The following is a 22132-nucleotide window of genomic DNA, read 5'->3' as shown; positions in this document are numbered from 1 at the left end:
GAGGAAGAATAATACAGGAAAGAATTTAGATGGCTAGGTTTAAGTGATCTTGGTCAGACTCTGCAGTTCTCACCAGCAGAGAACCATCACACTCACATTGCAGTTTACAGCAGAGTCTTGCTTCCCTCCAAGGTACGGATAATCCCTCTCTTTCAAGAAATAAAGAGCATAATCAGCTGTGGGTGGGATAGGAGTCTCTGCCAAAAACCAAGTAACCTCTAGAAAATAGTCAAGATTTATGATGTCCCAAAACAATTATGCTGTAAAATGCCAATAAAGATATCACCTACTGTATACTGCAGGGAATTTTACTCAGTGCTCTTTGGTGACATAAATGAGAAGAAAATCCAAGGAAGAGGGTATGTATGTCTATGTGTGCTTGATTCACTTTGAGGTATAGCAGAAACTACCACAACATTATAAAGCAACTACACTCCACATTAAAAAAAAAAAAAAAAAAAAGACATCATTGCAAACGTGTACAAATGCCATAAACCATTTGATAGCTGAGGACAAATGGATGTATCTTCTAAGGGAAAGTAATGCATATTTCCTCTACAAAATGAGTGATGACTCTAAAGAAAAACTGCCTAGGTTTAAATTCCATTTCTACCACTTGCTAACTATGCAGTCTAGGGTAAGTAACCCATCTGTCCCCTATTAATCATCTGTAAAATAGAGAAAACTTCATTGGGGTTTTGTGAGAAAATATTTGTAAAGCACATAGAACAGTGCTAAAACATTTCAAGCATCCAAATAAGGTCATCTGTCAACAGCTTAAGGACTTCTGTATACCTTATCCTATTTGATACTTAACAAATTATTACCGGAATTTACTAAGCAATTGGTTTAAACATAACAAAATTAAGAAATTAACTGTAAACTAATATTTTCAACTCAATAAAATGAATTAAAGAATTACAGTAAAAGCTTGCCAAAGGACAACACACATTTACAGAAAGTATTATCAAGAATCAACAAAACAGATGATAAAATAATGAAATATCTGTATTCTCCCACTTGCCATTGTAATCTTGGAATGAAAAAGTGGCTACTGCAAATCCTTACATAGAGCATAACAAGGCATTTCCAAGAAAGGTAAGAATTTTGTAAACATGATTCATATGGAAGATAGTACTCTGTGTTCTTAACACGAAGTGTAGCATAAAAAACAAATTTTCAAACTACATTCTTTTCAGATTGTATATATTACACAAAGAGATTCCCAATTAATCTGATATTCTAAATACACCTGTACTTATTTTTTCTTCCTTTTCCCCGTTTTTATTTCTTTCGTATGTATCTATTCCCTATACTCTTTTAAAATTCTATTTGTAATTTTTCCATCAGAATTTACTGACTTGACACATTCGTCTCAGCATAACTGAAAAATGTAAATCGTGCTACTCCCAGAAGTATTTATTTCACAAAGAATAAACACATGGAGTATTCACCTTTTTATTCCATCTGTAACATATTCACTTCAACATTCACATGAAATGGTGAGTATCTCTGAAACTCCCCACAAAGGCTAGAAAGATTTTATATTATTTTAAATCAACATTTCTAAGGATCACTGGTAAACACTTTGGGAACAAACTTTAGACAATTCACCAATTAAAATATTTCACCTGAACTAAGTAACATTAAATAACAACAAAAAATATTTAGAACCATAATAATAAAACACGAAAATTTTTAGGACAGATGAAAGTACAAGAATAAAAAACTTTAAACAAATTTCCACCACTTGAAGTACCTATTATCATTTTCCCCCCATCCTGAACCCACTCCCCCTCCCTCCCCACCCCATCCCTCTGGGTCATCCCAGTGCACCAGCCACGAGCACCCTGTCCCATGCATTGAAACTGGACTGGCAATCCGTTTCACATATGATAATATACATGGTTCAATGCTACTCTCCCAAAATCATTCCACCCTCGCCCTCACCCAGAGAGTCCAAAGACTGTTCTATACATCTGTGTCTCTTGCTGTCTCGCATATAGGGTTATCATTACTATCTTTCTAAATTCCATATATATGCGTTAGTATACAGTACTGATGTTTTTCTTTCTGGCTTACTTCACTCTGCATAATAGGCTCCAGTTTTATCCACCTCATCAGAACTGATTCAAAGGTATTCTTTTTAATGGCTGAGTAATATTTCATTGTGTATATGTACCACAGCTTTCTTATCCATTTGTATGCTGATGGACATCTAGGTTGCTTCCATGTCCTGGCTATTATAAACAGTGCCATGATGAACAATGAGGTACACGTGTCTCTTTCAAATTCTGGTTTCCTCAGTGTGTATGCCTAGCAGTGGCATTGCTGGATCATATGGCAGTTCTATTTCCAGTTTTTGAAGGAATCTCCACACTGTTCTCCATAGTGGCTGTACTAGTTTGCATTCCCACCAACAGTGTAAGAGGGTTCCCTTTTCTCCACATCCAAGCATTTATTGCTTATAGACTTCTGGATAGCAGCCATTCTGACTGGCATGAAATGGTACCTCATCGAGGTTTTGATTTGCATTTCTCTGATAATGAGTGATGTTGAGCATCCTTTTATGTGTTTCTCAGCCAACTGTATGTCTTCTTTAGAGAAATGTCTGTTTAGTTCTTTGGCCCATTTTTTGATTGGGTCATTTATTTTTCTGGAATTGAGCTGCAGGAGTTGCTTGTATATTTTTGAGGTTAATTCTTTGTCAGTTCCTTCATTTCTATTATTTTCTCCCATTCTGAATGCTCGCTTTTCAACTTGCTTACAGTTTCCTTTGTTGTGCAAAAGCTTTTAAGTATAATTAGGTCATATTTGTTTATTTTTGCTTTTATTTCCATTACTCTGGGAGGTGGGTCATAGAGGATCCTGCTGTGATTTATATCAGAGGGTGTTTGCCTGTTTTCCTCTAAGAGTTTTATAGTTTCTGGTCTTATGTTTAGATCTTTAATCCATTTTGAATTTATTTTTGTGTATGGTGTTAGAAATTGTTCTAGTTTCATTCTTTTACAAGCAATTGACCAGTTTTCCCATCACCACTTGTTAAAGAGATTGTCTTCTCCATTGTATATTCTTGCCTCCTTTGTCAAAGAAAAGGTGTCCATAGGTATGTGGATTTATCTCTGGGCTTTCTGTTTTGTTCCATTGATATATATTTCTGTCTTTGTGCCAGTACCATAATGTCTTGATGACTGTGGCTTTGTAGTAGAGCCTGAAGTCAGGCGGGTTGATTCCTCCAGTTTCATTCTTCTTTCTTAAGATTGCTTTGGCTATTCGAGGTTTTTTGTATTTCCATACAAATTGTGAAATCATTTGTTCTAGTTCTGTGAAAAATACTGTTGGTAGTTGATAGGGATTGCATTCAATCTATAGATTGCTTTGGGTAGTATACTCATTTTCACTATATTGATTCTTCCAATCCATGAACATGGTATATTTCTCCACCTATTTGTGTCCTCTTTGATTTCTTTCATTGGTATTTTGCAGTTTTCTATATATAGGTCTTTTGTTTCTTTAGGTAGATATATTCCTAAGTATTTTTTTTCTTTTTGTTGCAATGGTGAATGGAATTGTTTCCTTAATTTCTCTGTTTTCTCATTGTTAGTGTATAGGAATGCAAGGGATTTCTGTGTGTTAATTTTATATCCTGTAACTTTACTATATTCAATTGATTAGCTCTAGTAATTTTCTGGTGGAGTCTTTTGGATTTTCTATGTAGAGGATCACGTTATATGCAAACAGTGAGAGTTTTACTTCTTTTCCAATCTGGATTCCTTTTACTTCTTTTTCTGCTCTTATTGCTGTGGCCAATACTTCCAAAACTATGTTGAATAGTGGTGTTGAGAGTGGGCACCCTTGTCTTATTCCTGACTTTAGAGGAAATGCTTTCAATTTTTCACCATTGAGGATAATGTTTGCTGTGGGTTTGTCATATATAGCTTTTATTATGTTGAGGTATGTTCCTTCTATTCCTGCTTTCTGGAGAGTTTTTATCATAAATGGATGGTGAATTCTGTCAAAGGCTTTCTCTGCATCTATTGAGATAATCATATGGTTTTATCTTTCAATTTGTTAATGTGGTGTATTACATTGATTTATTTGAATATATTGAAGACTCCTTGCATCCCTGGGATAAAGTCCATTTGGTCATGATGAATGATCTTTTTAATAAATTGTTGGATTATGTTTGCTAGAGTTTTTTTAAGGATTTTTTGCATCTATGTTCATCAGTGATATTGGCCTCTGGTTTTCTTTTTTTTGTGGCATCTTTGTCTGGTTTTGGTATTAGGGTGATGGTGGCCTCATAGAATGAGTTTGGAAGTTTACCTTCTTCTGCAATTTTCTGGAAGAGTTTGAGTAGGATAGGTGTTAGCTCTTCTCTAAATTTTTGGTAGAATTCAGCTGTGAAGCCGTCTGGTCCTGGGCTTTTGTTTGTTGGAAGATTTCTGATTACAGTTTCAATTTCCATGTTTTGATGGGTCTGTTAAGATTTTTTTTATTTCTTCCTAGTTCAGTTTTGGAAAGTTTCTAAGAATTTGTCCCTTTCATCCAAGTTGTCCATTTTATTGGCATATAGATGCTGATAGTAGTCTCTTATGATCTTTCATATTTCTGTGTTGTCTGTTGCGATTTCTCAATTTTCATTTCTAATTTCATTGATTTGATTCTTCTCCCTTTGTTTCTTGATGAGTCTGGCTAATGGTTTGTCAATTTTATTTATCTTCTCAAAAAACCAGTTTTTGGCTTTGTTGATTTTTGCTATGGTCTCTTTTGTTTCTTTTACATTTGTTTCTGCCCTAATTTTTAACATTTCTTTCCTTCTACTAACCCTGGGGTTCTTCATTTTTTCCTTTCTAGTTGCTTTAGGTGTAGAGTTAGGTTATTTATTTGACTTTTTTCTTATTTCTTGAGGTAAGCCTGTATGCTATGAACCTTCCCCTTAGCACTGCTTTTACAGTGTCCCATAGGTTTTGGGTTGTTGTGTTTTCATTTTCATTCGTTTCTATGCATACTTTCTTTTTTTCGATTTCTTCTGTGATTTGTCAGTTATTCAGCAGCGTGTTGTTCAGCCTCCATATGTTGTAATTTTTAATAGTTTTTCTTCTGTAATTGACCTCTAATCTTACTGCACTGTGGTCAGAGAAGATGCTTGGAATGATTTTTTTTTTTTTTTTTTTAATTTACCAAGGCTAGATTTATGGCCCAGGATGTGATCTATCCTTGAGAAGCTTCCATGTACACTTCAGAAAAAGGTGAAAATCATTGTTTAGGGGTGAAATGTCCTATAGATATCAATTAGGTCTAACTGGTCTATTGTATCATTTAAAGTTTGTGTTTCCTTGTTAAATTTCTGTTTAATTGATCTATCCATAGGTGTGAATGGGGTATTAAAGTCTCCCACTATTATTGTGTTATTGTTAATTTCCCCTTTCATATTTGTTAGCATTTGCCTTACATATTGTGGTGCTCCTATATTGGGTGCATATATACTTATAAGATTTTTATATCTTCTTCTTGGATTGATCCTTTAATTATTATGCAGTGTCCTTCTTTGTCTCTTTTCACAGCTTTTATTTCAAAGTCTATTTTATCTGATATGAGTACTGCTACTCCCGCTTTCTTTTGGTCTCTATTTGTATGGAATATCTTTTTCCAGCCCTTCACTTTCAGTCTGTATGTGTCCCTTGTTTTGAGATGTGTCTCTTGTAGACAACATATAAAGGGTCTTATTTTTGTATCCATTCAGCCAGTCTTTGTCTTTTGGTTGGGGCATTCAACCCATTTACATTTAAGGTAATTATTGATAAGTATGATCCCATTGCCACTTACTTTATTATTTTGGGTTCGAGTTTATACACCCTTTCTGTGTTTCCTGTCTAGAGAAGATTCTTTAGCATTTGTTGGAGAGCTGGTTTCGTGGTGCTGTATTCTCTCAGCTTTTGTTTGTCTGTAAAGCTTTTGATTTCTCCTTCATGTTTGAATGAGATCCTTGCCAGGTACAGTAATCTGGGTTGTAGGTTTTTCTCTTTCATCACTTTAAGTACGTCCTGCCATTCTCTTTTGGCCTGAAGAGTTTCTATTGAAAGATTGGCTGTTATCCTTATGGGAATCTCCTTGTGTGTTATTTGTTTTTCCCTTGCTGCTTTTAATATTTGATCTTTGTGTTTGATCTTTGTTAATTTGATTAATATGTGTCTTGGGGTGTTTTGCCTTGGGTTTATCCTGTTTGGGACTCTCTGGGTTTCTTCAACTTGGGTGACTATTTCCTTCCTCATTTTAGGGAATTTTTCAACTATTTTCTCCTCAAGTATTTTCTCATGGTATTTCTTTCTGTCTTCTTCTTCTGTGACTCCTATGATTTGAATGTTGGGGCGTTTCACATTGTCCCAGAGGTTTCTGAGGTTGCCCTCATTTCTTTTAATTCTTTGTTCTTTTTTCCTCTCTGCTTCATTTATTTCTACCATTCTATCTTCTACCTCACTTATCCTGTCTTCTGCCTCCATTATTCTACTGTTGGTTCCCTCCAGAGTGTTTTTTTATCTCATTTATTGCATTATTCATTACATATTGACTCATTTTTATTTCTTCTAGGTACTTGTTAAACACTTCTTGCATCTTCTCAATCCTTGTCTCCAGGTTATTTATCTGTAACTCCATTTTGTTTTCAAGATTTTGGATCATTTTCACTATCATTATTTGAAATTCTTTATCACATAGATTCCCTATCTCTTCCTCTTTTGTTTGGTTTGGTGGGCATTTATCATGTTCCTTTACCTGCTGGGTATTTCTCTGCCTTTCCATATTGTTTATATTGCTGTATTTGGGGTGGCCTTTATGTATTCTAGCAGTTTGTGGTTCTTCTTTATTGTGGAGGTTCCTCGCTGTGGGTGCGGTTGGCTGGGTGGCTCGTCAAGGTTTCCTGGTTAGGGAAGCTTGTGTCAGTGTTCTGGTAGGTGGAGCTGGATTTCTTCTCTCTGGAGTGCACTGAAGTGTCCAGTAGTGAGTTTTGAGATGTCAATGAATTTGGTGTGAGTTTAGGCAGCCTGTATATTGAAGCTCAAGGCTACATTCCTGCGTTGCTGGAGAATTTGGGTGGTATGTTTTGCTCTGGAACTTGTTCGCTCTTGGGTGGTGCTTGGTTTCAGTGTAGGTATGGAGGCTTTTGGATGAGCTCTTATCGATTAATGTTCCCTGGAGTCAGGAGTTCTCTGGTGTTCTCGGGTTTTGAACTTAAGCCTCCGGCCCCCGAATTTCAGTCTTATTCTTACAGTAACCTCAAGACTTCTCCATCTCCTTTTGAAGACAATGGGCTGCCTTTCTGGATACCTGATGTCCTCGGCCAGAATCCAGAAGTCTTTTGTGGAATTTGCTCAGTGTTCAAATGTTCTTTCGATGAATTTGTGGAGGAGAAAGTGGTCTCCCCATCCTATTCCTCTGTCATCTTAGGACCGCTCCTATTATCATTTTTAAAAGTTTACTTCCAAATACTTTCCCTGACTCTGAGCTTATCTTTTCATTCACTTAATAGGGTCTTTTACAGACTATTTTAAACAACTGATGAAGTTCACTTTACCATTTTTGCTTTTTAAAGATTGTGCTTTTAGTATCAGGTCTGTCTTTGCCTCAACCTAGATCCTAAAAATTTCCCTCAATTTTATTTTTTCTAAAATAAGTTTTTACGTTTAACTCCAAGATCCAATTTGAGTTAATTTTTTTGAGTCGTAAAACTTAAGGAAGTTCATCTCTTGTGTGTGTGTGTGTCTGTCTATGTATGTCCAACTGTTCCAAGTAACATTTATTGAAAAAGCTATATTTTCTCCATCAAGTTCTGTTCATATTGTTATTTACATCTAAGTATTTCATTTTTGAGTGATTATAAATGACAATATGTATTTAATTTAGGTGACCATGTACTCACTGTTAGTACACAGAAATAGGATTGATTTTTGTTTAGCTAACACCCTGCAGCCCTGCTAAGCTCATTTTTTAGTTTAAAGAAAATTTTTGGTAGATTCTGTGGCATTTTCCACACAGGTGATCATTTCATCTGCAAATAATTTATTTCTTCTTTTCTCATCTGTATGTTTCTTTTTTTCCTTTTTTCACTTTATTGCACCACCTCGGCTTACCAGCAGCCATGTTGACAAGAGAAATAAGAACAGCCATCTGTTTTGTTCCCAGTCTTAGGAAGAAAACATTCTTGAGTCTTTTGATATGGGAGATTACATTAATTCATTTTCAACTATTGAACCAGCTGTGCATCCCTGAAACAAGTTCTACTTGCACATCATATATAATTCTTCTTACATATGCTAAATTATATTTGCTAAGGTTTTGTTTAAGATTTTTGTGCTTATATTCACAAGAGATATTTTTATCCCAGGGATAAATCCCACCTCATCATGATGTATGGTCTTTTTAATATATTAGTGAACTCAGCTTGCTAACATTCTGTTGAGGGTTTTGCATCCATATTCATCATGGATATTGATCTGTAATTTTCTTTTCTTCTAGTATCCTCATATTGTTTTGGCTTTAGCTAAGTGTTCCTTTAGATTCTATTTCATTTTGAAAAGTATCAGAAAAAATGGTATTAGTTTCTCCTTAAATATTTGGTAGAATTTACCAGTGAAGCCATCTGGTTCTAAATTTTTCTGTTAGGAGACTTTTGATTACTGATTCAATCTCCCTGCTCATAATTAGTGCCTTAATTTTTTTTTTAATTTCTTCATGATTTAGTCTTAATAAGTTGTATGCTTCTAGGAATGTATCCATTTCTAGGTTGTCTGTTGGCATACAATTACTTATATCAGTCTCTCATAATCTTCTGTATTTGTGTGGTATCAACTGTGATGTCTCCTCTTTCTTTCTAATCTTACTTCCTTGGATCCTCTCTCTCAAGTATAACAAAGAGTTTGTCTATTTTGTTTATCTTTTCAAAAAATAAATCTCTTGGTTTCATTTATCTTTTCTGTAGTCTTTTTAATCTCTATTTCATTTATTTCTGGTATTTCCTTCTTCTCACAAAATTTGGTTTAATTTGTTCTTCTTTTTCTAGTTCCTTGGGGTGTAAAGTTAGATTGTTCATTTGAGTTCTCTTTTTTAATGTAAGCATCTATCACTGTAAAATGCCCTCTAAACAGCTTTAACTATATCCTATTAGTTGTCATTCTAAGATTTTTTTTTCAATACATTGGTTGTTTTAAGTTTTTTAATCTCCACATAATTGTGAATTTTCCTGTTTTCCCTTGTAATTGATTTCTTGTTGTTTCACTCAGTTGTGTCTTACTCTGCAACCCCATGGACAACAGCATACCAGGCTTCCCTGTCCTCCATATCTCCCAGAGTTTGTTCAACATTGTGTTCACTGAGTCAGCAATGCCATCCAACCTCTCATCCTCTGTCATCCCCTTCTCCTCCTGTCCTCAATCTTTCCCAGCATCAGGGTCTTTTCCAAAGAGCTGACTCTTTGCATCAGGTGGCCGAAGTATCAGAACTTCAGCATCAGTCCTTCCAATGAGTAGTCAGGGTTGATTTTCTTTAGGATTGACTGGTTTGATCTCCTTGTGATCCAAGGGACTCTCAAGAGTCTTCTTCAGCACCACAGTTTGAAAGCATTAACTCTTTGGGAACCTCTGGGACAACACTAGATGCACCAACATTCACATTATAGGGGTCCCAGAAGGAAAAGAGAGAAAGGACCTGAGAAAATATTTGAAGAAGTATAGCTGAAAACTTCCCTAAAAATGGGGAAGGAAATAGTCAACCAAGTCCAAGAAGTGCAGAGAGTCCCACACAGGATAAACCCAAGGAGGTACACACTGAGACATAGTAATCAAAATGATGAAAATTAAAGATAAAGACAAAAATGTCAAAAGCAACAAGGGAAAAATGACAAGTAACATACAAGGAACTTCGATAATGTTTTCAGTTGATTTCTCAACAGAAACTTTACAAATCAGAGGAGAAGGTCAGAATATTTAAAGTGATGAAAGGAAAGAACCTAAACTAAGAATACTCTACCCAGCAAGACTCTTGCTTAGATTTAATAGAGAAATCAAAAGCTATCCAAACAGGCAAAAGTTAAGAGATTCAGCACCACAAAACCAGCTTTACAACAAAAGCTAAAGGAATTTCTCTAAACAAGAAACACAAGAGAAGGAAAACACTTACAAAAAATAAACCCAAAAATATTTAGAAAATGGTAATAGGATCATATATACTGATAATCACCTTAAGTGTAAGTGGATTAAATGTATAAACCCAAAGACACAGACTGGCTGGGCAGATGAAAACATGTGTATGTATGCATTTCCACTTACCAATCACTCCAAGAGACCCCCCAAATTGTATGCAATTATTTTATATTGTTAGGTTAATCATGTTCCCATTATGGCTTGCAAATATAATTATCTTTTATTTTCTATCTGGCTATTAAGAAAACTGATAAACATATTTTACTATTGTTATTATATAACTATTATTTGCTTAATACCATTGTATCATGATTGATAAACAGAAAATAATAGAATTCTATATCACTAAATCTATCATTTAATACAAATCCTGTAATCACTTTTTAAAATCCAGATGCATATCAGAATTATCTTGCAATTTTTTGAAAAATACAAATGCCCAGGTATTGATATTTTTCTCAAAAGCTCCAGATGTGTTTCTAATGAGGAGCCATGTTTAAAAACAACTGTACTATATGATGATCTTTTACTTAAAAAAAAAAAAGAAAAGAAAATCCTGTGGATTCCAGATATAGACTCCTTTGGCATTTAGGTTACTGAGTAAAAGAATTAAGTTGTTAGATTAATTCTCATTTAGTATTTTAACACAGACAGGGGATGTTCAACCTAACTACTTTCTTTTTAGAATTATAACTGACATGATTCAATAGAATGTTTTTTTCTTATAATTCAGTAAATCTCAAAAGTGATTTTAGAATCCTTGGGAGGCCCCAAGACCCTTCAAAGACCCATGAGGGCCTTCTTTTTCTAATTACATATCTGTATGAGGACATATTTTCTTTATTTACTTCAGTCAAAACAACATTTTGCAATAGTTTAAATGCAGAAGTAGATATGAAAAATATCTGTGTTTAATTAAGACAGATATTGAAGATATATACAAAAATGTAAAACAATGTCATTCTTCTAATTATTTTTATTTTGGAAAGTATATTTTTTCATAAAATGTGTTTATAAAATGGGTTTGTTATTTCAAATGACTTAAGTATATATTTGAAAATTCTCTTTTAATTTTCAATACATTAATATCTATGGATATAATCTATAAAAACAAAAAGTTTCTGGGATCCTCAATAACAGGCCCAGATATTGGGCCCTGTTATATTTTCTTAGTAATTATTTTTCATCCCATGTAGTCTATCAGCTCCCAGTAAGGAAATATTTTATTCTACATTCATCTTTGTATATGTATTCCTTATACTGTCTAGCATGCTGTAGAAAGATGTTTAATAAATGTTTTCTGAATTAAAATATAAATAGAGAAAGTGTTTAGAGAAACAAATTTACAGAGACAGAAATAGACAAATGGTTACCTAAGACCAAGGTAACAGTGGGGGTTAACTGCAAATGGGAAGAAGGAGAATTTTGGGAGTGGTGGAAATTTCTAACACTGGATTGTGAAGACAGTTATACAGCACTGCAATTTACCAAAATTATGGACTCATACATGTAAAATGGGTAAATTTTATAGCATGTAAGCTATACCTTCTTAAAGCTATTAAACATAATGGAGAGCCCTCAAAATGTTAAATATTTGTTTCTCCACAATTTGGTAATCCCATGATCAGTAATTTTTACCAGCAGACACATAAGCTTTTATAAATTTTGTTATAAGACATTAGTATGATAATATATTCACTAGTTTCTGATATTTCATGTAAGTGATAAAAATACTGATTTATATAATTTAGGTAATAGAAATTAGAAGTTAAGGTTTTACTTCATTTATTTAAAATGAAACACAAATGAAGCCAACTACCTTTTTCAAAGCAGAGCAGAAATTAAAGAGAAGTCGGTGGTTATATGTCTTGAATCTTTCAGGAAGATGCCAGTTTTGAATTATTTCTTCATCAGAAATCACATGATGATCCAATGCTTTGAGAGTCCATATACTGTTGACAAGAACATGTCTATATCCTTTTTTAAGGCTTACTGGACAATCAAACATAGTGAGGGCAATGAGTCTCGGACAGGCAGATAACATACATACATTCTTTAACTTTGCAAACCCATTGTCATGTAGAAAGAGAAGTTTTAGATTCTTCAATCCACTCCAAAATTTGGTATCTGGTAGACTCTTTATCTGAAGCAATAATAGTAATACTTTAAATACAAATACCAATTGTCCCTGAATTATATGGAAAAAAGGAAAAACTTTAAACATCTTCTATAATATAATATTCAATTCAAATAACAAGTTTCTCATTAGTAAACAAAAATGCAATTTCTAATTATCCAAAGGATGACTGGGGCAAACTAAAATACATTAGGTATCTGTAATTACTAGTGTAATTAAATAAACAAACATATAATCCATTCAATAAAAATTCCTTTGTAATAAGTAGACTTTTTAATCTTTTCAAAAATATTTTCCTTACATGATAACTTAAGGGGTCAAATCAATCAGTGTGATACTCCACATTAACAAAAATGAAGAATAAAAAATCATATAGTCATCTCAACAGATACAAGAAAGGTATTTGCCAAAATTCAACATCCAGTTATAGTTAAAACTCTCAATAAAGAGTATAGAAGGAATGTACCTCCACATAGTAAAGGCCATATATGACAAGCTTACAACTAACATCATTCTCAATGGTAAAAAGATAAAATCTTTCCCTCTAACAGCAAGAATAAGACAAAGATGCCCAGTTTTGCATTTTCATTCAACATGGCACTGGGACCTAGAAGTCCTAGTCAAAGCAATTAGGCAAGAAGAAGAAACAAAGGCATCCTAATTGGAGAGGAAAAAGTAAAATTATCACTTTTTGTGAATTAAACGACCTACATTCACACCTCAGAGATATTGTGCAATTGGTTTCAGACTACTGCAATATAGCAAACATTGCAATAAAGAAGGGCTTTTTTTTTGGTTTCCCATTGCATATTAAAATTGTTTACACTATATTAGTCTATTAAGTGTGCAATAACATTATGTCTAGATGTAAAAAATACTTTATTGCTAGAAATTGCTAATCATCATCTGATAATGTAGGATTTCCACAAATCTTAAATTTGTAAAAAATGTAGTACTTGCAAAGTGTAATAAAGTGATACCCTCTAAAATACAGCATGCCTGTATACAGAAAACCCTAAATACTACAGAAAATAACCCTCAGAATAAACAAAATCAATTAACATTTCAGAATACAAAATCAATACACAAAGTTATGCTTTCTATGCCTGAGCTATTAAATATTAGAAAGGGAAATTAATAAAATAATCTCATTCACAATTACATCAAAATAGTAAAAATACTTAGAAATAAATTTAACCAATGAGGTGAAAGATATGCATATACACTGAAAATTATAAGACATATTGAAAAGTAATTGAAGAATACAAATAAACTGAAAGATATTCTGTCCTTGTGGGCTGTAAGAATTAATGCTGTTATAACATTTATACTACCCAAAGCAACCTACAGATTCAACAAAAGCCATGCCAAAATTCCAGTGGCACTTTTAACATAAATAGAACAAATAATCCTAATATTTGTATGAAACTAAAAAACACTCAAATAGGCAAAAACCTTGAGAAAGAATGAATTTGGCGCCTTCACACTTCCTGAATTCAAAGTACAATATAAAGCTACAGTAAAAAAAAAAAAAAAAAAAAACAGACTGGTACTGGCATTTAAAAAAAACAGGTCAATGGAACAGAAACACATCCCATGAATAAACCCACACACTGATTTACAAAATGGATTTACAGTAAAGATCAATTTATTTACAAAAAAGGAGTCAAGAGCATACACTAGGAAAAGAGCAGTTTCTTCAATAAATTGTGTTGGAAAAATGGGACAAGCACATGTGAAAGAATGAAATTTGACCACTATCTTATGCTATACACAAAAGTAAACTCAACATGAATTAAAGATTTGAAGGCACAATCTGAAACCATAAAATTCCTAGAAGAAAACACTGGTGGTAAGCACCTTGTTATGGGTCTTGGTGATAGTTTTTTTCAATTTGACACCAAAAGTAAAGGCAAAAAACTCAAAACTGAATACAGTGAAATGAACTCAAACTAAAAAGCTTCTGCACATAAAGGAAACCATCAATAAAAAGAAAAGGGAACCTACTGAATGGGGGAAAATATTTGCAAATCACATCTGAGATGAGTCTAACATCAAAACTCTATAAAGAACTCATACAAGAATAGGAAAAAAAAATCCAACTAAAAAATAGGCAAAGGATCTAAGGCAATGCTTTTTCCAAATAAGATATAGCGGTGGCCAGCAGGTACATCAAAAGATACTCAGCAACACCAATCATCAGGGAAATGCATATTGAAACCACGGGACCATTCTCATGCCTGTGAGAATAGCTATTATCAAAAAGACAAAAAATAAAGTGTTGGCAAGGATGTGGAGAACAGGGAACCCTGTGCAGTGTTTGGAGGATTGTAAATTGGTGTAGTCACTAGGTAAACAGCAGGGGTTCCTCAAAAAATTCAAAGTAAAGCTTCCATATGACCCAGCAATTATATTTCTGGAAACTTATTACAAGGAAGAGAAAATACTAGCTCAAATAGACACACACACTCCCATGTTCACTGCAGCATTAATTATAATAGCCAAGACATGAAAGCAACCAAAATGTCTGTCTGCTGCTGTCTATGGAAGAGTAAATAAAGAAAATGTGATATATACATCCAGTGTAATATTATTGATTCACAAAAAAAAGAATAAAATCATGCCATTTGAAACAACATGGTGTACTTTCAGGGCATTACCCTAAATGAAATAAGTCAGAGAGAAAAACAAATACCATGTGATCTCACTCAGGTGGAATCTGAAAAAACAAAACACAAACAAAAAACAAACTGTTACAGAGGATGTATCAGTGATTCAGAGGCAGAGGAGGTGGGGGAAATGTGAAGGTGCTAAAAAGATACAAATTTTCAATTATAAGATAAATGAGTCCTGGGGATATATTCAATAATATTCAACAGCGTGAGTATAGCTAATAATACAGGATTATATATTTGGAAGTCGTTAAGAAAATAGATAATAATAATAAAAGTTTTCATCATGAAGGAAAAATTATAATTCTTTAGGGAAGGATGCTAACTTGACTTACTGTAATTATTTTGCAATATACACAAATGCTGAATCATTATGTCATACACTTGAAATCAATATAATGCTGTATGTCAAGTATATGTCATTAAAAAAATTAAGCAGTCAAGAAGTAGTCTTAATCAAGACTATGGATTTAAGAAGTAAAATAAACCAAATCACACACTGATGGTTTACATATTTTAAATTACAAATGTTTGATTATATTTAAAATGTTTATTAAATGGTTAAATTAAGTGTTTGCTTATATTTGTGTTTATATATTTATTTTTTATTTAGTTCTGAATTGTTTATATTTCACACAAAAGACTACCTGGGAGAAATACTGTATATAGATAACCTAAGAGCTTATTAGATATCAGCTTCATTTATGTGCAAACAAGTGATTGCTTACCTGATTTCCATGGAGATCAAGTTTGATTAATTTCATACAACTCTGAAGTGGACGAATATCTGTAATAAAATTGTTTGAGAAGATGCATACTCTAAGAGAGATATAAGATTGAAGACTTTCCATAGATTTTAAATGAAGGCCACTGAACTTCACAAAAACAAAATCTTTTTGATCTTCTATTATGTTTTCATTATAGTGACTCCATTCTCTGTGACTGGTTAGCTCTTCTATGATTGTTCCATGAAACATCTAAGAAAAATGAGAAATTTTGAAAGTTTTTCTCAAATAAACGTGTCTGAAAATAGTAATATTTTCTAGGAGTAAGAATAAAATGGATAGAAAAGTTAAAGTTAAAATTATTAAAAATATAATTTCCAGAAAACCTTCTATCCCAAAGCATTTTTCTGAGTTTTTCTTAAATTTTTTTTGGAGTATAGTTGATTTAAAATGTTGTATTGCTTTCAGTTATACATATACATATAACCCCCCATTTTTTTAGATTCTTTTCCCATATAAGCCATTGCAGAGTATTGAGTAGAGCTTCCTGTGCAGGTTCTTAGTTATCTATTTTATATGCAGTAGTGTGTTTCTGTCCATCTAAATCTCCCAATTTATCCCTCAGTTCAGTTCAGTCACTCAGTCGTGTCCCCTCCTTATCCATTTTCTACAACATAAATGAAACTTGAGGACTTTATATTAAGGGAAATAAGTCAACAGAGAAAGACAAATACTATATTATCTTGCTTAATGTAGAATCTAAAACAGTTGAACTTTATTCAAATAGAAATTAAATTGGTGATTGCCAGTGGTGGCCAAAATGGGGTGCAAGAAATTGGAAGATGTTAGACAAAGGGGACAAAACTCCAGTTATAAAATGAACAAGTTCGGGGGATACAATGGAGAACACCACAAAGGCATGTTAGGTCACTTCAGTCGTGTCTGACTCTTTGTGACCCTGTGGACTGTTATCCCCCAGCCTCCTGTGTCAACGGGGATTCTCTAAGCAAGAATACTGGAGTGTGTTGCAAGGCCCTCCTCTAGGGGATCTTCTGACCTGTCTCTCATCTCTTATCAAACTCCTGTCTCTTATGCCTCTTGCAGTGGCAAGCAGGTTCTTTACCACCACCACCACCTGGGAAGCCTACAACACCATGACTATAGTTAAAAATACTATATTGTATACTTAACAGTCACTTAGAGAATAGGTCCTAAATGTCCTCACACACAATAAAAAAACAAACAAAAAAAGGTAATGAGGTGATAGATACGTTAACAAACTTTATCATGGTAATCATTTTATGATGTATATGTGTATTAAATTATCACATTGTATACATTAAACTTGTACAATGTTATATATCAATTATATCACAATAAACCTGGAAGTAAAGATTCCTAATAAGTTTCTCTGATTTAGATTAAAATCTGTAAATTCTTTGAAATCCTTCAGTTTGAATTCTCTATAACCAATATCCAATGTCTTTTTTAAAAAGTGCACATTTTTTCATATATTTCCACTGTGTAATAAAGCACCCCCAAATCTACTGTGTTTGAAAAAAAATCAACATTTATTCTTTCTTAGGTCTGTGGGTTGACTTAGTCAAATGGCAGTTCTTTTCCAAGTGATGTTGACCTGAGATTCAATCTTGTGGGACTCATCCAAACTAATACCTCCAAGGTGGCTAATTTACATATGTGAAACACTGGCAAAGACAGAAGGAAGGTAGGTTTTGCTGGGATGTATGGGTCTCTCACCATACTATCCAAAGGCCTCTCTACCTAAAGCAGTACTCATGATGTCATCCTCTCACAAGTATAATCATCTGTCTCTGTTAATAAGGAAGCAAGGTTTCTACATGGTTGAATCAGGTCTCCAAAAAGTATAAACATAGAATATGTCAGGCCTTCTAAACGTTTATGTCCAACTTGCACAGCTTTAACTCTTTGACCTTCTATTGCTCAGAGGAAGTTATTTTGATGGTTTGAACCAGCTTTAAGGTAGTTAAATAAAGACAAAAATAAAAGTTGTTCTGAGCTTTGTGACCTCAAACAAGTTAAGTATTCCCTGCTTCATATGTATCAAAATTATGTGCCTCAGTTTCCTCATCTATAAAATGTGGATAGTAACAGTATTTGATGGAAATAATTGTCATGAGGATGAAACGAGTCTGCATAAAGGCTTTAGAACAATGTCTGGCACATAGCAAGCACCATAAGATGAATATTACTTATAAAGCAAATATCTAGTTGAATTAACAACTCAAGATAGAATGTCTCTTCAAAAAGTAAGTGAGGGCACTTCTGATTTTCAGTACAGCATGTAAGGAGCTTCAAAGTTGTCACACAATCTTAGCAAGTAAAAGCAGGACAATTAACTGAAAAATCAACAAGTCTTCTCAGATCCATCAAAGAAGGGAGGTCACAGGGAGAACCAATACCCCCAAACAGAAACAGGCAGGCAGATACAGAGATTTAGAACTTATGGGAGTAGAAATTAACCAGCTAAGGTCTCTCAAGAAAACAGTGTCTCCCAATAGGAAAACCTATAACTGACAAGTTACGACAGGCTCTGTACTGACATTATACAGCTTTGACATATTCCTTTTCCTATTTGGAACCAGTCTATTGTTCCATGTCCAGTTCTAACTGTTGTTTCCCGACCTGCATACAGGTTTCTCAAGAGGCAGGTCAGGTGGTCTGGTATTCCCATCTCTTTCAGAATTTTCCACAGTTTATTGTGATCCACACAGTCAAACGCTTTGGCATTGTCAATAAAACAAAAATAGATGTTTTCTGAAACTCTCTTGCTATCTCGATGATCCAGCAGATGTTGGGAATTTGACCTCTGGTTCCTCTGCCTTTTCTAAAACCAGCTAAAACAGCTGGAAGTTCACGGTTCACGTATTGCTAAAGTCTGGCTTGGAAAATTTTGAGCATTACTTTACTAGCATGTGAGATAAGTGCAATTGTGTGGAAGTTTGAGCACTCTTTGGCACTGCCTTTCTTTGGGATTGGAATGAAAACTGACCTTTTCCAGTCCTGTGGCCACTGCTGAGTTTCCCAAATTTGATGACATATTGAGTGCAGCACTTTCACAGCATCATCTTTTTAGGATTTGAAATAGCTCAACTGGAATTCCATCACCTCCACTAGCTTTGTTCGTAGTGATGCTTCCTAAGGCCCACTTGACTTCACATTCCAGCATGTCTGGCTCTAGGTGAGTGTGAGTGATCACACCATCGTGATTATCTGGGTCGTGAAGATCTTTTTTGTACAGTTCTTCTGTGTATACTTGCCACCTATTCTTAATATTTTGCTTCTGTTAGGTCCCTACCAATTCTGTCCTTTATTGAGCCCATCTTTGCATGAAATGTTCCCTTGAACATGGAACAACAGACTGGTTTCACATAGGAAAAGGAGTACTTCAAGGCTGTACATGGTCACCCTGCTTATTTAACTTATATGCAGAGTACATCACATGAAATGCTGGGCTGAAGGAAGCACAAGCTGGAATCAAGATTGCCAGGAGAAATATCAATAACCTCAGATATGCAGATGACACCACCCTTATGGCAGAAAGTGAAGAAGAACTAAAGAGCCTCTTGATGAAAGTGAAAGAGGAGAGTGAAAAAGTTGGCTTAAAGCTCAACATTCAGAAAACTAAGATCACGGCATCTGGTCCCATCACTTCATGGGAAATAGATGGGGAAATAGTGAAAACAGTGGCTGACTTTATTTTTCTGGGCTCGAAAATCACTGCAGATGGTGATTGCAGCCATGAAATTAAAAGACACTTACTCCTTGGAAGGAAAGTTATGACCAACACAGACAGCATATGAAAAAGGAGAGACATTACTTTGTCAACAAAGGTCAGTCTAGTCAAAGCTATGGTTTTTCCAGTAATCATGTATGGATGTGAGAGTTGGACTATAAAGAAAGCTGAGCACCGAAGAATTGATGCTTTTGAACTGTAGTGTTGGAGAAGACTCTTGAGAGTCCCTTGGACTGCAAGGAGATCCAACCAGTCCATCTTAAAGGAGATCAGTCCTGGGTGTTCATTGGAGGGACTGATGTTGAAGCTGAAACTCCAATACTTTGGCCACCTGATGCAAAGAGCTGACTCACTGGAAAAGACCCTGATGCTGGGAAAGATTGAGGGCAGGAGGAGAAGTGGATGACAGAGGATGAGATGGCTGGATGGCACCACTGACTCAGTGGACATGGGTTGGGTAGACTCTCGCAGTTGGTGATGGACAGGGAGGCCTAGCGTGCTGTGGCTCATGGGCAAAGAGTCAGACACAACTGAGTGACTGAACTGAACTGTATTGACAAGAGACTAAAAACTCCAGGAGTCAATGAAGGGAACCCTCCTTGCTTTTGTGAGATTAATACCCAGGAGCTCTCACACATCCTCAGAGTGAACACTGGACAAAAATCCACTTATGCTTCCAAAAGGAGAGAGGAAATAAATAATTCTGAAATACACCAGAGCATTCTGCTCTTAATAAGGCCTGTCCTCAAAGGAAAGTGTTGAATGGACCCTAGACGATTGAGGTTTTATTAAAGTCTACCTGACGTGGGAAAAGAAAAAGACTCAATTCCATCTCCCTCAAGCATTCCATTTAGAGAAAGGGGAGTATCCAACTCTAGACCACTCTTACCCTCTTGCCCACCTAAGAGGTAGGAAAACTAAGAAATACTTGTGAAATCCACAACCCAACTACACAGGCTCATTAAAAGACTAAGACTTAATGATATGACTGTAGAATACTTCTTTCTACCCACACCTCATCACTACACAACATCATTATTTTACAAGTTCCTTTCACAAGTACATCATGTCTGTCTTTCAACAAAAAATTACAAGACATACTACACTAAAAAACAAAAACACAGAGTAAGCATAAGAACCAGAATCAGCCTTTGCAAAGATGTTGAAAATACCAGACTAGAAATTTAAAACATCTAAGGTTTACATGCTAATCAACTGAATGAAAAAAAAGTAAATCACAAACAAGAACAGATGGATAGTATAAGGCAGAGAGACAGAAATAAAAAAGAGATGTTAGAGATACAAAGTACTATGACAGAATTGATGAATGCCTTTTAAGGGCTCATTTAGTAGATTGGATATGGCTGAGTGGCTAACGAGAGACTCTCTGAGCTTGAAAATATGTCAATATAAACTTCAAAAACTGAAAAGCAAACAAAACAAAGACTGAGAAAAGCAGACCAGAATAACCCAAAACTGTGGGATAACTACAAAAAGTATTCAATATGCATACATGAAACACCAGAATGAGAAGAAAGTGCTAAAGGAAAAAGGACCATAAAAAAATATTGAAGCAAAAATGCTGGTGAATTTATGTAAATTAATGTTAGATAAAACCCAATGATCAAGGAAGCAGAAAAAGCCAAGCAAGAAAAAGATTTAAAAAAAAAATACAACTAGATATATCATTTTCAAATTTCATTAAGGATACAGAAAGAAATGTGAAAGATGTCAGAGGAAGAAAACCCTTTGTTCACAGAAAGGGAAAAATAAAGAATTTTATCTAACTTTCCCTAAGAAACCAAACCTAACAAGAGGATAGTAGAGTAAAGTGTTGAGAGGAAAAATTCACCAAGGAAAAAATCTATATACCTTGTGAAATTATTCTAAAAAAAGCATAAGAGAAAAAAAGAATCACAGACAAAAACAAGAAAATTCTTGTCAGCAGACCTGCCTTAAAGGAATGGTTCTTTAGAGAGAAGGAAAACAGTATAGTTCAAAAACTCAGATCTATGTAAAAAAAGAACGAACTCTGGCAGGAATAACTGAAGATAAAATAAGAATCTCTTATTTTTCTTATTTTTAGTTTATATAACAGATAAAAGTTCATTTAAATATTAATAGCAAAATGTATTTTATTATATATGCATACCTATGTACAGTTGATGCTTCTACAACACGGCTGAAGGTAGGGGTGAAAACACTCACACAGTCAAAAGTCATTTGTCTCTCAGCAGCCACAGAGAATTGATTCCAAAATCCACCACAGATAACGAAATCCATGAATGTTCAAGTCACAAAGTCAGCCCTCCACAAAACTGTCCGAGGATCTGCATCTTTGGCTTTAACCAACCACAGATTGTGTGGTACTACATTTATTGAAAAAAAAAAAGCATAGAAACAGACACAACAGTTCATACCCATGTTGTTCAAAAGTCAACTGCACATTTTTTCATAACTATGTTTACATATAAATGAAATGAATAACAGCAAGGATACAAGGAACAGGACAGAGGAATTAGGGATATATTTATAAGATATTTATGCCATAGATGAAGTAGTATAGTGTTAGTTGAGAGTGAGTTTGAATTTTTGATATCTCTAGGGAAATGATTTAAAAATTTTTA

The 22132-nt window shown here is 34.4% G+C and overlaps 1 protein-coding gene across 2 annotated transcripts in view; it reads right to left on the bottom strand.

Moving 5' to 3' along the window:
• The window catches only part of LRRIQ3 (leucine rich repeats and IQ motif containing 3), a 199303-nt gene that overhangs the window by 162380 nt on the left and 14791 nt on the right, over positions 1 to 22132 (bottom strand). Inside the window, exons 2-3 of one of the 2 annotated variants that reach the window (XM_061121611.1) lie at positions 15734 to 15982; positions 12016 to 12339 (exon numbers count right to left, since the gene is read on the bottom strand). In XM_061121611.1, the coding sequence (XP_060977594.1) occupies positions 12016 to 12339; positions 15734 to 15982 (573 nt within the window). Of the gene's footprint in view, positions 1 to 12015; positions 12340 to 12426; positions 15053 to 15733; positions 15983 to 22132 lie in introns of those variants that run through there. The other variant, XR_009689184.1, reaches the window with a different exon arrangement.

Source organism: Dama dama, chromosome 20 (assembly GCF_033118175.1).
Source record: "Dama dama isolate Ldn47 chromosome 20, ASM3311817v1, whole genome shotgun sequence".
Taxonomy (NCBI): Eukaryota; Metazoa; Chordata; class Mammalia; order Artiodactyla; family Cervidae; genus Dama; species Dama dama.
Note: the sequence above shows the minus strand (reverse complement) of the source record. Positions and strands in the feature narration are given on the sequence as shown.